The sequence below is a fragment of the Salarias fasciatus genome, chromosome 8, assembly GCF_902148845.1.
Source record: "Salarias fasciatus chromosome 8, fSalaFa1.1, whole genome shotgun sequence".
NCBI classification, from domain to species: domain Eukaryota; kingdom Metazoa; phylum Chordata; class Actinopteri; order Blenniiformes; family Blenniidae; genus Salarias; species Salarias fasciatus.
In genome coordinates this window covers 21411752-21427676 of record NC_043752.1, presented here as the reverse complement: position 1 = coordinate 21427676, position 15925 = coordinate 21411752, and the positions used below count along the sequence as shown (strand labels likewise).

Here is a 15925-nt window from a genome sequence, read left to right as displayed (position 1 = left end):
GGGGGGGGGGGGGCAATCTTGGTAAAGACTTATATTTTAAGTATTATAAATCATATTTGATAAATTGTTAAATTATAATGTAAAATATGCTTCTTGCTAAATTCTTGCAAAAAAAAAATCCCTGTCCCCGGCTGGGGGCAGGATGATCATTACAGAGTACTTTTGAATTCATTATTGTATTTTGCGCATAATGCGATTAATCGCGATTAATCACAGAAAAATTATGCGATTAATCACGATTAAGAAATTTAATCGTTGCCCAGCACTAATAATTACAGATCATTAACTGTTAGTCCTTATTATTCACTATGATGAGATGATCAGTTGGGAGTGAGTTTTTTTGATCCTAGGATGTTTTACCCTGCTGATATTGTGTTGTTGCAGTTGTAATCCTATCCTACAGAGCAAATTAATCATTAGATAACTGATTAATAAGGTGTTATTGATCAATTAACTATGACGCAAAGAACTAATTCCCTCAAAATGGGTAAATTACAGGAATGAACTGAGAGAAATTTAGAATTATGAATTAAAAAATTGATTTATTAATTAATAATTCTCAAAACATTGGTTTAGGGTATGGGTCCACGCTGCAAATGAGATTCCACCTGCTGAGAAGATGCTCTCTCCTGACCTGCTTCCTCCTCTGTGTGTTTCTTCTCAGTGTTATATGTTTCACATGTATGTGGGCGTGCGAGCAGGTGGAGGGATCGGTGACCAGATCGAGGACCCGGCGGGTGACGAATACGAGATACCGCATTATCTTCGACATCACGTTCTTCTTCTTTGTCATTGTATTCTCCTGGCTATCATCCAAGGTGAGAGGTTGTTACCAAGACACACTGCAATGAAGAAAATACTCTCAAAATGTGAGAACATGACATTTCATGGAGGAAAAATTAAAGTTTTCCCAGGGCAGGGATCAGCGATCAATATTTCTTTCCTTGGGATGTTGCCTGCCGTCAAAAACACAGACATAAAACATTACAGTCATTCCAGAGCTCTGACAAAGCCAGGGTCCAGAGGAGCAAACCACAAACCTCACTTTACCATCCTCAGCTCTGGAGGCAACCACTCCTGATAGGAGGAGCTTTATTTGAAAAGAGCTGTGAGTCCTGATGGTCACATAAGACAGAGCGAGTTTCACCGAGTCTCTGTTGGTGACAGGGTTATAGCCAAAGTGACCAATGACTGAATGAAGCTGTGTGTCTGATGAGTCTGCTCTGAACCCAAAGGACTGATCATCGATGCGTTTGGGGAGCTGAGAGACCAGCAGGAGCAAGTGAAAGAAGACATGGAGGTGAACACACACACACACACACACACCAACACACACACACACACACACACAACACACACAGTCTGTATTTCTATCCTTGTGGGGACCTTCCATTGACTCCCATTCATGTCTAGCCCCTAACCCTGACCCTACCCTAACCCTAACCCACACCACAACAAAGCCTAACCCTAAAGAAATGTTTTTGCACTTTTACTTTTTCAGTAACAACAACATGGTCAAGAAAACACTGTTTCTCTACTTAGGACCGGAAAAAGGTCCCCACAAGGCACGTCGTTCACGTTTTGCTATCCTTGTGGGGACATTTGGCCCCAACAAGGATAGAAATACGAGAACACACACACACACACACACACACGCACAGTCTGTATTTCTATCCTTGTGGGGACCTTCCATTGACTCCCATTCATGTCTAGCCCCTAACCCTGACCTAATTAGGGGATTCCATGTTGTTCTGAGGGTCTCTGTGCGACGGGAGTAGGACCGTTGGAATCGCCTCGGCGAGCTCTACAACATATCTGGCATTGCATTTTATACCCGGAAAGTGTATGTGGCATTTATTTCCCTAACCATGGGTCCTAGACAAAAACAGGACGTCTAGGTGAATTCGGGGGATTTTTTACAGTCCGTGTGATGTGTCTTTTGACTCTCTAGCACCTATTTTTTTTTGTTGCAGTACCACCATTTTACCACTAGGGGGAGCAATTTGTCTGTCGTTTTCTGGAATATAGTTCCACAATTGGTTCAATCTACCACTGTGAGCCGTAGGAACATGCTAGAGAGCTGGGAGTTGGTTTAAACTGCTGTTAGGGGACTCGGGCTCCCTTGGCCACCGTTTCGAGTGCCTAGGACCTTCTACCAAAGATTCCAGAACTGAAGATTCCGTTCCAGAACTGAAGATTCCGTTTCCGGAACTGAAGATTCCGTTTCCGGAACTGAACATTCTGAAAACGAGCTCCAACTCCGCTCAGGAAGGACCGAGAGCTCTGGCAATGACTTCAAATGAAAGCTGAGGGCCTCAGCAGTGCAATGGAAGTGGTTTCAAGTGTCCAACTACAACACTGTAGATTTTGAATAGGGATTCCAGATTGGTCAAGCCTTGACCGATTCGGAAGGTGCTGTAACTGAGCTCAGGAAAGAGCTAGAGGTGTGGGATTACTTCAAATGAAAGCTGGGGGGGTCCCTGACAGGTGTGGTATGATGCATCTCTGTAAACCTGCAAAAAATTTCACCTCATGAGTCAGCCATAGACTGTATGGTGGGATACAGGGGGATGAGCCTTATGTGTCTGAGGGTCAGTTGGGTCAATTTCCACCATGAATTTTGCGACCCCTTGGGGAGTGGCAACAACCCAACACACACAACTGTTGGGGTGGTGACTGTCTGTTTGGGGTGTTTTGGGCTGATCCAAACACTTTGAGCTTCAAAGATGCAATCTGGAAGGGGATTCCAGATTCCAGATTCCAGATTCCAGATTCCAGATTGGGATTCCAGATTCCAGATTCCAGATTCCAGATTCCAGATTGGGTTCCAGATTCCAGATTCCAGATTCCAGATTCCAGATGGGATTCCAGATTCGGTCAAGCAATGATAACTCCTCTCAGGAAGGAGCTAGATGGCTGGGATTAACATCAAATGAAAGCTTAGGACCTCAGCGTGTAATGGTTGCAGTGTCAAGTCTCAAGTCACTTTTTAAAAATCGATGTCATTTCTGGAGGGGATTCCAGATTTAGACTCAAATGACACATCTGGAATCTGCTATAACTCCTCTCAGGAAGGAGCTAGATGCGTGGGACTGGCTTCAAATGAAAGCTGAGGGCCCTCGAGTGTAATGGTAGTAGTATTTCAAGTGTGTAACTTCAATGTTAAGGGTTTTATGGTCAACCCTATGTGTAACCTAACTCGGTAACCCTACTCCCTAACTGTAACCCTAACAATCCCAAACAATGAGGGTAGGGTTATGAAAGTTTGATATGTGTCTCCCTCGGGGGTCCCTGACAGGTGGGTTGTGGTGTCGTCTCTGTAACCCTAGCAGAAAAATTTGACCTCATGAATCACCCGATAATGTATATGGTTGCATCCGGGGGATGAGCCTTGGGTGTCCTGAGGGTCGGTTCGGTCAATTTCCACCATGAATTTGGAACCTTCGGGGACTGGCAACGACCCGCACACGTGTCTCTTGGGGCAGTGACTGTCTGTTTGGGTGTTTTTGGGCTGATCCAAACACCTGAGCTTCAGAAACGCAATCTGGAAGGGGATTCCAGATTTCGTCATTCAATGACCAATTCTGGAATCCTCTGTAACTCCTCTCAGGAAGGAGGTAGAAGTGTGGGATTGGCTTCAAATGAAAGCTGAGGGCCTTGCAAGTGTAACGGTGGTACTTTCAAGTGTCTAACTCCACGTTTAAGTTTCAATGACACTTTCTGGAAGGGGATTCCAGAATGTGTCATCCAATGGACCGATTCTGGAATCCTCTGCTATAACTCCTCAGGAAGGAGCTAGAGGGCTGGGATTAGCATCAAATGAAAGCTTAGGACCTCAGCAGTGTAATGGTTGCAGTGTCAAGTCTCAAGTCACTTTTAAAAATCGATGTCATTTTCTGGAAGGGGATTCCAGATTTAGACATCAAATGACCGATTCTGGAATCTGCTATAACTCCTCTCAGGAAGGAGCTAGATGGCTGGGATTAGCATCAAATGAAAGCTTAGGACCTCAGCAGTGCAATGGTGCAGTGTCAAGTCTCAAGTCACTTTTTAGAAATCGATGTCATTTCTGGAAGGGGATTCCAGATTTAGACATCAAATGAACATTCTGGAATCTGCCTTAACTCCTCTCAGGAAGGAGCTAGAGGCGTGGGACTGGCTTCAAATGAAAGCTGAGGGCCCCGAGTGTAATGGTGGTAATTTCAAGTGTGTAACTTCAATGTTAAGGGTTTTATGGTCAACCCTATGTGTAACCCTAACTCAGTAACCCTACTCCCTAACTGTAACCCTACAATCCCAAACAATAGGGCTAGGGTTATGAAAGTTGATATGGTCTCCCTCGGGGGTCCTGACAGGTCTGCTGTGGTCTCGGTAAGATTCGGTAAGCAATGATAACCTGTCAGGAAGGAGCTAGAAGGTGAGATTGGCATCAAATGAAAGCTTAGGGCCTCAGCAATGCAATGGTCATAGTTTCAAGTGTCTACCTGCACTTTTTAAAAATCGATGTCATTTTCTGGAAGGGGATTCCAGATTTAGACATCAAATGACCGATTCTGGAATTATCAACCCTAACTCCTCTCAGGAAGGAGCTAGAGGGCTGGGATTAGCATCAAATGAAAGTTAGGACCTCAGCAGTGCAATGGTTGCAGTGTCAAGTCTCAAGTCACTTTTTAAAAATCGATGTCATTTTCTGGAAGGGGATTCCAGATTTAGACATCAAATGACACATTCTGGAATCTGCCTTAACTCCTCTCAGGAAGGAGCTAGAGGCGTGGGACTGGCTTCAAATGAAAGCTGAGGGCCCTCCGAGTGTAATGGTGGTAGTTTCAAGTGTCTAACTTCAATGTTAAGGGTTTTATGGTCAACCCTATGTGTAAACCCTAACTCGGTAACCCTACTCCCTAACTGTAACCCTAACAATCAAACATGAGGGCTAGGGTTATGAAAGTTGATATGTGTCTCCCCGGGGGTCCCTGACAGGTCTGTGGTCTTGGTAAGATTCGGTCAAGTAATGATAACTCCTGTCAGGAAGGAGCTAGAAGGCTGAGATTGGCATCAAATGAAAGCTTAGGGCCTCAGCAATGCAATGGTTATAGTTTCAAGGTCTACCTGCACTTTTTAAAAATCGATGTCATTTTCTGGAAGGGGATTCCAGATTAGACATCAAATGACCGATTCTGGAATCTGCTATAACTCCTCTCAGGAAGGAGCTAGAGGGCTGGGATTAGCATCAAATGAAAGCTTAGGACCTCAGCAGTGCAATGGTTGTAGTTTCAAGTGTCTACCTGCACTTTTTAAAAATCGATGTCATTTTCTGGAAGGGGATTCCAGATTTAGACATCAAATGACACATTCTGGAATCTGCTATAATCCTCTCAGGAAGGAGCAAGAGGCGTGGGGACTGGCTTCAAATGAAAGCTGAGGGTCCTGTGAGTGTAATGTGGTAGTTTCAAGTGTCTAACTTCAATGTTAAGGGTTATATGGTCAACCTATGTGTAACCCTAACTCGGTAACCCTACACCCTAACTGTAACCCTATACCCAAAAAAGCAGGTATGTTGTGATGACATCTCTCTGACCCCTAAAGAAAAACTTGACGTTCACCACAATAAGCATGTTCCCTGTGGGATTTGATCCCACAAAAGTTGGGTTGAAAGCCATAGCATAAGACCACTCAGCCACTCAGTGCCATGAATTTTTCGCGTTTGGAACTTGTACTTATTTTTTAAGCTTTGTGTGGAGGGGGCTGCTGGATAATGACCCTCCTAACCCTTGGGGTCAGAGGTCATTTAACCCTAGTTTCCAAACAATTAGGGCTAGGGTTATGAAAGGTGGCTGTCGGTTTGGGTGTTTTTGGGTGTTTTTGGGCTGATCCAAACACTTTGGGTTCAATGTCTTTTCTGGAATGCAATGCCAGCTTGCTTCATTCTGGTGACAATCTCTAACTTTGTCCAGGAAGGCCCTAGAAGTGTGGGATTGGCATCAAATGAAAGCTTAGGGCCTTGGCAGTACAATGGTAGTGTTTCAAGTGTCTAACTTAAATGGTAAGGGGTCTTTGGTCAACCTTATTTGCAACACTAAGCCCTAAGCCTTGACCCTAACTCCAGTCAGGGTTTTTATTGGCTTCCAATGACAGCTTAGGGCCTTAAGAGTGTAATGGTGTTCCTTTCAGGTGTGTACCTGCACTTTTTAAAAAACGATGTCACATTCTGGAAGGGGATTCCAGATTTAGTCATCCAATGTCAGATTCTGGAATCTGAAAGGTTAGGCTAAGTTAGTTTAATAAAACACTTTGCCTCAGTAACACTAAGTCTCCACTGCTCAAGATGCACCACAATAAGCATGTCCCCGTGGGGTTTGATCCCACAACCTATGGTTGCAAGCCATAGCATTAGACCACGCGGCCACTCAGTGCTATGAATTTTTCGCGTTTGGAACTTGTATTATTTTTAAGCTTTGTGTGGAGGGGGGCTGGGATAATGACCCTCCTAGCCGAGGGGGGTAGAGGTAATCTAACCCTAGTTGCTGACTATTAGGGTTACGGTGTGATGAAAAATTGATATGTGTCTCCCTGGGGGGTGCTGACAGGTGTGTTGTGGTGTCATTCTCTAACCCTAGCAGAAAAAATTTGACCTCGTGAATCAGCGTATAATCTACATGGTTGGATTGGGAGGCTGATGCCCACACTGAGTCTGGGGGATTTGCAAGCTCCCAGGGGTCAAAATTAAACGTTGACCGATCGACACGAGGCTCACGTATGTTCATCGGGGAGCCAGGGTATCCAGTGTGAGAAGTTTCAGCCCTGTGCGACCCTCCTGACCCTATCGGTCAAAGGTCAACGGGGTGACCTTTCCCATAAGGCCTTGAGCCAGGGAGCTCAAATTCGCTGTCAGCATCGGGGCTGGCAGCACATCCACGGTGTGCGATCTCAGCCCTCTCGGCCACCCGGAAGTCTTTCAGGAGAGCTGAAGGCACTCGTTTCAAAAAGCCTTAACCGAACATATTTGTGCGCCATTTTTGAAATACTTGAGCAAACGAGCTCAAAGTGGCATCAAAAGACCGTCTCTACACCCGCTGATGTGTGCCGACAGTGGTGGTTGTAGCTGAAACGGAAATACCCGAAAAAAGCACGTTCTGTATTTCGCATTTCACGTTTTTATTTTTTAAAAATCAACGGTGATAGCCAGGGGGCTGAGACTTTCAGGGTGTCCTCGGGGTCCCATCCCACCTGTGATAAAATTTTCAGCCCTCCGGGACATGTAGGTATGTGAAATAGGCAAATGCTAACGTTTTGTGGCTAAAATAGGAGCTAATTCGCTATTTACATTAATAGCTCCCAAAACGATGACAGCTAGCCGGCTCAAACTCGCACACAAGGTGTGTGGTGACCTTAGGCCCCATCGATATGGGGCAGCCCGCCCACCGCGTGGAATTACTGCACAAAGTGGGCGGGAGCAGAAATAGCCGTTAGCTGCTAACCTAACTTCCAGTTGAATAACTCTTAAACGATTAGGGTTAGGAGGATGGGGGTTGGAGGCATGACTCCTGGGGGGGTCCCTGATGGATGTGTGGAAGGGGATCCCTCCAGCGCATAAGGAAGCCGCGTGGTTGTTGCATTTAGCATTAGCGCTGCTAACGACTTCGGAGTTGAATAACTCTGGAAGGGGAGGGGCTAGGAGGGTGGCTTTAACAGCTGACTCCTGGGGGTCCCTGACCTATGTAGGACCTCATCCCTCTGCTTCCCTCCTAGCCCCGCCAATGACCTTTTACTCAGGAGCGCGTTTAATTGAATAACTCCGGAAGGGGAGGGGCTAGGAGGGTGTGGCTTGAACAGTTGACTTCCAGTGGGGTCCCCGACATTGTGTGCGATGGCATCCCGATCGGACCTTTGGATCTCCTTCAAATCATGTTTTTTCACTTTTTTCAGCGAAATCATTTCAGAGAGGATTGGGAGGCTGATGGCATAGTAACCCTAGAGGATCTGTAGTCTGTCATAGGGGGTGAAAATTAACGCTTTGCCCGATTGGCACGAAACTGGGGAGGTTCATCGGGGGTGCTGGGAGAGCCGCTTGTTGATTTTCAGCCCTCTGGGACCAACTTGACCCTAGGGGTCAAAGGTCATCCAACCCTAGTTCGCCGACGATTAGGGTTACGGTTATGAAAATTTGATATGTGTCTCCCTGGGGGGTGCCTGACAGGTGTGTGTGGTGTCATTTCTGTAACCCTAGCAGAAAAATTTGACCTCATGAATCAGCACATAATCTATGGTGCATCCGTGGGGATGAGCCCTGGGTGTCCTGAGGGTCGGTTGGGTCAATTTCCACCATGAAATTTGGGACCCTCGGGGACCGGCAGGACCCCCGCACACATACCTCATGTGAGGTCAGGGATCCCCTCATCACTCTAAGGGTGAAACTCAGAGGGTGAAAACAACGCATGAGCTAGAGACAAAAAAACGCTAGATCCTGCATCGGGGGATCCAGGGTATCCTGTGAAGTTTCAGCTCTCTAGAATACTTTTTTCCAAAAAAATCCATCCGTTTTCACTTGCCCTGCAGAAGGCCCGAAATGAAGCCTGAATCATAGCAAAATCCCTCAACGCTTTGACCGATCGGCACGAAACTCGGGAACCTGCATCGGGGGAGCCAGGGTATCCATTGTGAGAAGTTTCAGCCCTGTGCGACCCTCCTGACCCTATCGGTCAAAGGTCAACGGGGTGACCTTTCCATAAGGCCTTGAGCCAGGGAGCTCAAATTCGGGGTCATGCATCGGGGCTGGCAGCACATCCAATCTGTGCGATTTCAGCCTGTAGGCCACCCGGAAGTCTTTCGGGAGAGCTGAAGGCAGTCGTTTTCAAAAACGCCTTAACCGAACATATTTTGTGCGCCATTTTTGAAATACTGGAGCAAACGAGGTCAAAGTGGCATCAAAATGACCGTCTCTAGACCCGCTGATGTGTGCCGGCTGCGGTGGTTGTAGCTGAAACGGAAATACCCGAAAAAAGCTACTTTCTGCATTTCGCATTTTCACGTTTTATTTTTAAAAATCAACGGTAATAGCTGGAGGGCTGAGACTTTCAGGGTTGCCTCGGGGTCCCCTTCTGCACCTGTGGTAAAATTTTCAGCCTCCGGGACATGTAGAAGTATGTTAAATAGGCAAATGCTAACGTTTTGCGGCTAAAAAACGAGCTAATTTAGCTTTCGTTAATAGCTCCCAAACGGTGATAGCTAGCCGGCTCAAACTCGCACAGGGTGCGTGGTGACCTTAGGCACCCTTTGATATGGGCAGCCCCGCCCACCGCGTGGAATTACTGCGCAAATTGAGAAGGAGCTTAAATAGCCGTTAGCTGCTAACCCTAACTTTGAGCTTTAATAACTCCTAAACGATAGGGTTAGGAGGATGGGATTTGGATGCATGACTCCCGGGAGGGTCCCTGATGGGTGTGTAAAAGGATATCCCTCCAGCGTGTGCACAAGCCGCGTGGTTGTTGCATTTAGCATTAGCCGCCGCTAACGACTTTGGAGTGAATAACTCTGGAAGGGGAGGGGCTAGGAGGGTGTGGCTTTAACAGTGACCCCAGGGGGGTCCTGACTGTATGTAGGACCTCATCCCTCTGCTGCCCTCCTAGCCCCGCCCAATGACCTTTTACTCAGGAGCGGTTTAATGAATAACTCAGGAAGGGGAGGGGCTAGGAGGGTGTGGCTTGAACAGTTGACTTCCAGTGGGTCCCCGACAGTTGTGTGCGATGGCATCCCGATCGGACCTTGGATCTCCTTCAAATCAGTTTTTTTCACTTTTTTCAGCGAAATCATTTCAGAGAGGATTGGGAGGCTGATGGCATAGTAACCCTAGAGGATCTGTAGTCTGTCATAGGGGGTGAAAATTAACGAATTGACCAATTGGCACCAAACTGGGTGGGTTCATCGGGGGTGCCAGGAGAGCCGCTGTGTTGATTTTCAGCCTCTGGGACCAACTTGACCCTAGGGGTCAAAGGTCATCGAGCCCTAGTTCGCAACGATTAGGGTTAGGGTTATGCAAATTTGATATGCGTCTCCCCGGGGGGTCCCTGACAGGTCTGTTGAGGTTTCATATCTCTAACCTAGCGTAAAAATTTGACCTCACGAATCAGCGCATAGTCTATATGGATGGATTGGGAGGCTGATGAGGAGCATTTTCAGCCCTCTGGGAACCTCGTAACCCTAGCGGTCAACGGTAATCTAACCCTAATTCCATCAACATTAGGGTTAGGGTTATGGGAGTTGGATATGTGTTGATACGCGATGAGCCTTGGGTGTCCTGAGGGTCGGTTCGGTCAATTTCCACCGTGAAATTCGGACCTCTGGGGACCGGCAACAACCCATACACGTATTTCTTGGGCTGCTGACTGTCTGTTTTGGGTGTTTTGGGCTCATCCTAGCATGTGGAGCTAACATGGCTAAGGATTCCAGATTCGGTCAACCAATGACCGCTTCGGAATCAGCTATAACTCAGCTCAGGAAGGAGCTACAGTGGTAAGATTGGTGTCAAATTAAAGCTTAGGACCTCAGCAATGCAATGGTGGTGGTTTCAAGTGTCTAAATGCAACTTTTTAAAAAACGATGTCACATTCTGGAAGGCAATTCCAGATTTCGTCAACCAATGACCAAATCGGAATCAGCTATAACTTTGCCGGGAAGGAGCTAGAGGGCTGGGATTGACTTCAGATGATAGCTGAGAGCCTCAGCAGTGCAATGGTGGTGGTTTCAAGTGTTTAACTCCACATTTAAGGGTCAGGACTTATTCTGGAAGGGGATTCCAGATTTGGTCAACCAATGACCGCTTCTGGAATCTGCTCTAACTCGGCCCAGGAAAGAGCTGGAGGGCTGGGAGTGACATCAGATGACAGCTGGGGGGTCCCTGACAGGTGTGGTGGGGTGTCATCTCTCTACCCCCTGGATAAAAATTTGACCTCATGAATCAGCCATAGTCTATGTGGTTGATCGGTGGGGATGAGCCTTGGGTGTCCTGAGGGTCAGTGGGTCAATTTCCACCGTGAAATTTGGGACCCTCGGGGACTGGCAACGACCTCGCACACGTGCTCTCGGGGCGGTGACTGTCTGTTTTGGGTGTTTTTGGGCTGATCCAAACACTTTGAGCTTCAAAGACGCAATCTGGAAGGGGATTCCAGATTCCAGATTGGGATTCCAGATTCCAGATTCCAGATCCAGATTCGGTCAAGCAATGATAACTCCGCCAGGAAGGAGCTAGAGGATTGGGCTGGGCTTCAGATGACAGTGAGGGCCTCAGCAGTGCAATGGTGGTGGTTCACGTGTCTAGCAATCTTAAGGGTCAAAAACGCAATCTGGAAGGGGATTCCAGATTCGGTCAAGCAATGATAACTCCGCCCAGGAAGGAGCTAGAGGACTGGGCTGGACTTCAGATGACAGCTGAGGGCCTCAGCAGTGCAATGGTGATGGTTTCAAGTGTCTACCTGCACTTTTAAAAACGATGTCACATTCTGGAAGGGGATTCCAGATTAGGTCAACCAAAGACCAAATCTGGAATCTGCTCTAACTCTGCCCAGGAAGTAGCTAGGGACTGGGATTGGCTTCTACTGACAGCTGGGGAGGTCCCTGACAGGTGGTGTGGTGGGTGTCATCTCTCTACCCTGGATAAAAATTTGACCTCATGAATCAGCCATAGTCTATGTGGTTGGATCGGTGGGGATGAGCCTTGGGTGTCTGAGGGTCAGTGGGTCAATTTCCACCATGAAATTTGGGACCCCTCGGGGACTGGCAACGACCGCACACGTGTCTCTCGGGCGGTGACTGTCTGTTTTGGGTGTTTTGGGCTGATCCAAACACTTGAGCTTCAAAGACGCAATCTGGAAGGGGATTCCAGATTCCAGATTGGGATTCCAGATTCCAGATTCCAGATTCCAGTTTCCAGGTTGGGATTCCAGATTCCAGATTCCAGATTCCAGGTTGGGATTCCAGATTCCAGATTCCAGATTCCACATTCCAGATTCCAGATTCCAGATTCCAGATTCCAGGTTGGGATTCCAGATTCCAGATTCCAGATTCCAGATTGGCATGGGATTCCAGATGCGGTCAAGCAATGATAACTCCGCCCAGGAAGTAGCTAGGGACTGGGATTGGCTTCACTGACAGCTGGGGAGGTCCCTGACAGGTGTGGTGGGTGTCATCTCTCCAGGACCTCTAGAAATTTTGACTTCACCAATCGGCCCCCGCTCTCTAGCGTTGATCCGGGCTGATGAGCTTTCTTTGTCCTGAGGGTCGGTCGGGTCAATTTCCACCGTGAAATTTTTGACCCCTCGGGGACCGGCGGGACCCCCACCCCCACAAACGCGTGGGTGGGGGGCGTGACTGTCTGTTTTTGTGTTTTGGGGCTCGTCCCAACATTTTTGGCATTTGGGTGAAAATCCCATATGGCCGGGTTCTCTGATTTATTTAGAGTCATTTTGGTGAAAAACATGGGTTAGCCACTTGAAAACTGAATTTTAAAATGGTTTTCTAACTTTGATGGCTCTCTAGCGCTCAAAACATAGTGGTCAAAATCCGGAATTGGGATTCGGAATTGAAAAATCCGGATACGGAATTTTCAGTTCTGGAATCTGGAATCTGGAATCCGGAATCCAGAAGTGCAAATTCGGATCCGGATTGTCCATTCTGGAATTCCAGATTCCTATCAAATCGACGGTGTCCCCAACCCTTACCCTAACCCTAACCCACACCACAACAAAGCCTAACCCTAAAGAAATGTTTTTTGCACTTTTACTTTTTTCAGTAACAACAACATGGTCAAGAAAAACACTGTTTCTCCTACTTAGGACCGGAAAAAGGTCCCCACAAGGCACGTCGTTCCAAGTTTTGCTATCCTTGTGGGACATTTGGCCCCAGACAAGGATAGAAATACGAGAACACACACACACACACACACACCACACACACCACACACACACACACACATACACACAAACACACCCACACACACACTCAGGTAAGTGAGTGAATGGACCTTCTTTTAACTCACTCTTGTGTTGCAGACCAAATGTTTCATCTGTGGAATTGGCAATGACTACTTCGACACGGTGCCACATGGCTTTGAAACGCCACACTGACTGCAAGAGCACAACCTCGCCAACTACATGTGAGTATATATGTGTGTGTGTGTGTGTGTGTGTGTGTGTGTGGTTGGGGGAACTAGATGTTTGGGGTAGGAGCCTGCAGCAGCATCCCCAGAGAGCCCACTCAATCCCGCCGAAACCCCCCACCTGGACCCAGAGGGGCAGCCCACCCCAGACCGGAAGACCAGAGGTCCAGTCGGAGGATGGAGTGTTCCTGATCGGGCTGTACACCAGCCACCCCACATGCCCTACACACACACACACACACACACACACAACTCACACACACACACAACACACACACAACACCCCCCCGATACATCCGCACTCATCCATTCATTCGCCCCCCCACAATTTTCTCGAGGAGCTCGGAGGGATTTCACCCTGCCAGTGCACAGCTGGAGCTCCACGGCCACTCTCCAGGCAGGCCAGGCCACCAACAGAGCCCCCCCCCCCCAGGCCACCACGAACCCCCCCCCCCCAGGCCACCACAGAGCCCACCCCACCCCCCCCCCCCCCACCCCCCCCCCCAGGCCACCCACAGAACCCCAGGCCCCACCCCAGGCCACCACAGAGCCCCCCCCAGGCCACCACAGAACCCCCCCCCCCCCCCCGGCCACCACAGAACCCCCCCCCCCAGGCCACCACAGAGCCCCCCAGGCCACACAGCCCCCCCCCCAGGCCACCACAGAGCCCCCCCAGGCCACCACAGAGGCCCCCCCAGCCACCACAGAGGCCCCCCAGGCCACCACAGAGCCCCCCCAGGCCACCACAGAGGCCCCCCAGGCCACCACAGAGCCCCCCCAGGCCACCACAGAGCCCCTGAGTGCTGTGTTTTCTCATATTAATGCATTGTGCTGTCTGTGTGTTTCAGATTCTTTGTCATGTATCTCATCAACAAGGATGAAACGGAGCACACGGGCCAGGTGAGCCGCTCTGGTCCCTGCTGGTCCCTGCTGGTCCCTGCTGGGTCCGGCTCCTCGGAGCTCTCGCCCACTCACACTGAAGAGTGCCTGTGGAGTCTTGCTGCAGGTTGCAGATGTAAAGTGATCTTTGAGCACTCGACCCACAACAGAAATAAGATGATGAAATCACTTGTATTTACTCACATAGACAGTATCTGACATGGAACGGACTGTTGTCTTACAGTCCTAGCTCGTCACAGGCGCTGGTGCAGCTGCTTCCATCCGGGCCTTGACCAGGATGCAGATCACTCCTGGATGTTTCCCCGGTCCTTCATAATGCAGACAGAGTCCCTCACTGCTCACCCAGCAGGCAGCAGGAGCATGGACAACATGCATACGCCACAGAATTGAACCACTACCAGCATGTCCACCACTGCACCACACACTTTGTTATTTTCAAAAAATACAGGCCAAACAAACCAGAACACTTAGAGCTCTGTGTCTTTATAAATTTAACTTCTTGAACTATGGCAAAATCCAGGAAGAAAATAATCAGCTTTTATTCCAGTCTGACGGCACTCAGAACAGTGTGTCTGGAGAGACCTTCGCTCCTCGGATCAGTACAGTGAGGAGGGGGTCTTTAGGCTCCAGTGGTACTTCTGGTGCCAAAAAGGCAATAAGGCAACCGTCACCTCAGAGGAAACTGGAAACAAAGAGAACAAAGAAGTCTGCAGGAGTTCTGTTTCTCCAGCTCTTTGATATGATGTGGATAATAACCCTTCAAACCGAAGCTCTGGGTCCGCCGAGGTCCGTGGTTGGCCGACAGGTGCGTGCTGGTGCAGGCCTCTGCGAGAAGCAGCGCCCTCATTCACAACCGACTGCACAGTGGCACCGAAGGCAAACTGTCTGCTACGTGGTCGTACGAAATGAGATGCCACATCGATACACCACAGTCCAAGCTGCCCGAAATGGTTTTTCCAAAAAATTAAACAAGCTTAATGTTTTGTTCCAGACTGTGGTGGACTGCATGATGCAGAGTGTGACGTGAACAATCCCAGACTGATCCACCGTGTGCGCGATCACACGTGATATGCCTTCATCCTCGACGATCCAATTCGAGATTCTTCCTTTTCCTACAATTGCGTAGCGTATGGCGTGGTTTCAGAATGACCACCAGGTCTGGGACTGTCCACGTTTAACCCACCACCACCGCGGTCCACAGGTCTCGGCAGACCCAGTACGTCTGTGTTAGTAAAGTAGGAGCAGAATTTAAGTTTGTGTTTAGGCATTGTTAGGCAGCCAGTGAGGAGAAAACTTCTCGGAATTGTGCGTTTGTTGAAATGTCAAAGGACAAGTTGAATTCGCTAACTGAACACATTTTGCTGTTTAGGTCCAAAAATGATTTGGTATTTTGGATTTAGAACATAGGCCCTCTGGTGAGCAGGTAACATTTCCTGTCTTCAATAATGTGGAATTATTTCCTTCCTTCCAGTTAAGTAGACAAATCACAGTGGAGATTCTAAATCTTCCAGCAAGCAGTTACCAACCAGTTAGCAGTCAGGTCCATCTATCATGTGAAGTGAAAGTCTGCCTTCCCCTCGATATGCTTGCAGGAGTCTTACGTTTGGAAGATGTACCAGGAGCGCTGCTGGGAGTTCTTCCCTGCAGGCGACTGTTTCCGGAAGCAGTACGAGGATCAGCTGAACTGAGCAGACTTCCTGTCCACGGCTCATCCCTCATACCTCGCAGACCATGATCCAAAGAGCAGCCGTCACGTGTTGTCTGGAGCCGCTCCGCCGAGCACCAGGTTCGATCTCCGCTTCACCTCCGGGAAGAGCCGTGCCCCGCCCCCGGAAAGCCCCGCCCCCTCCGGACTGTCGGCTGACAGCTCCGCCC

General features: G+C 48.6%; 1 protein-coding gene across 1 annotated transcript in view; it reads left to right on the top strand.

Moving 5' to 3' along the window:
• Positions 1-15789, top strand: part of LOC115392908 (ryanodine receptor 2-like) — a 274406-nt gene extending 258617 nt beyond the window's left edge. Inside the window, 7 exon segments of the mRNA XM_030097575.1 lie at positions 665-750; positions 752-792; positions 795-818; positions 1236-1300; positions 13044-13147; positions 13999-14050; positions 15643-15789. Of these exon segments, the coding sequence (XP_029953435.1) occupies positions 665-750; positions 752-792; positions 795-818; positions 1236-1300; positions 13044-13147; positions 13999-14050; positions 15643-15738 (468 nt within the window). The 3' untranslated portion in view covers positions 15739-15789.
• The last annotated feature ends 136 nt before the right edge of the window (positions 15790-15925 follow it).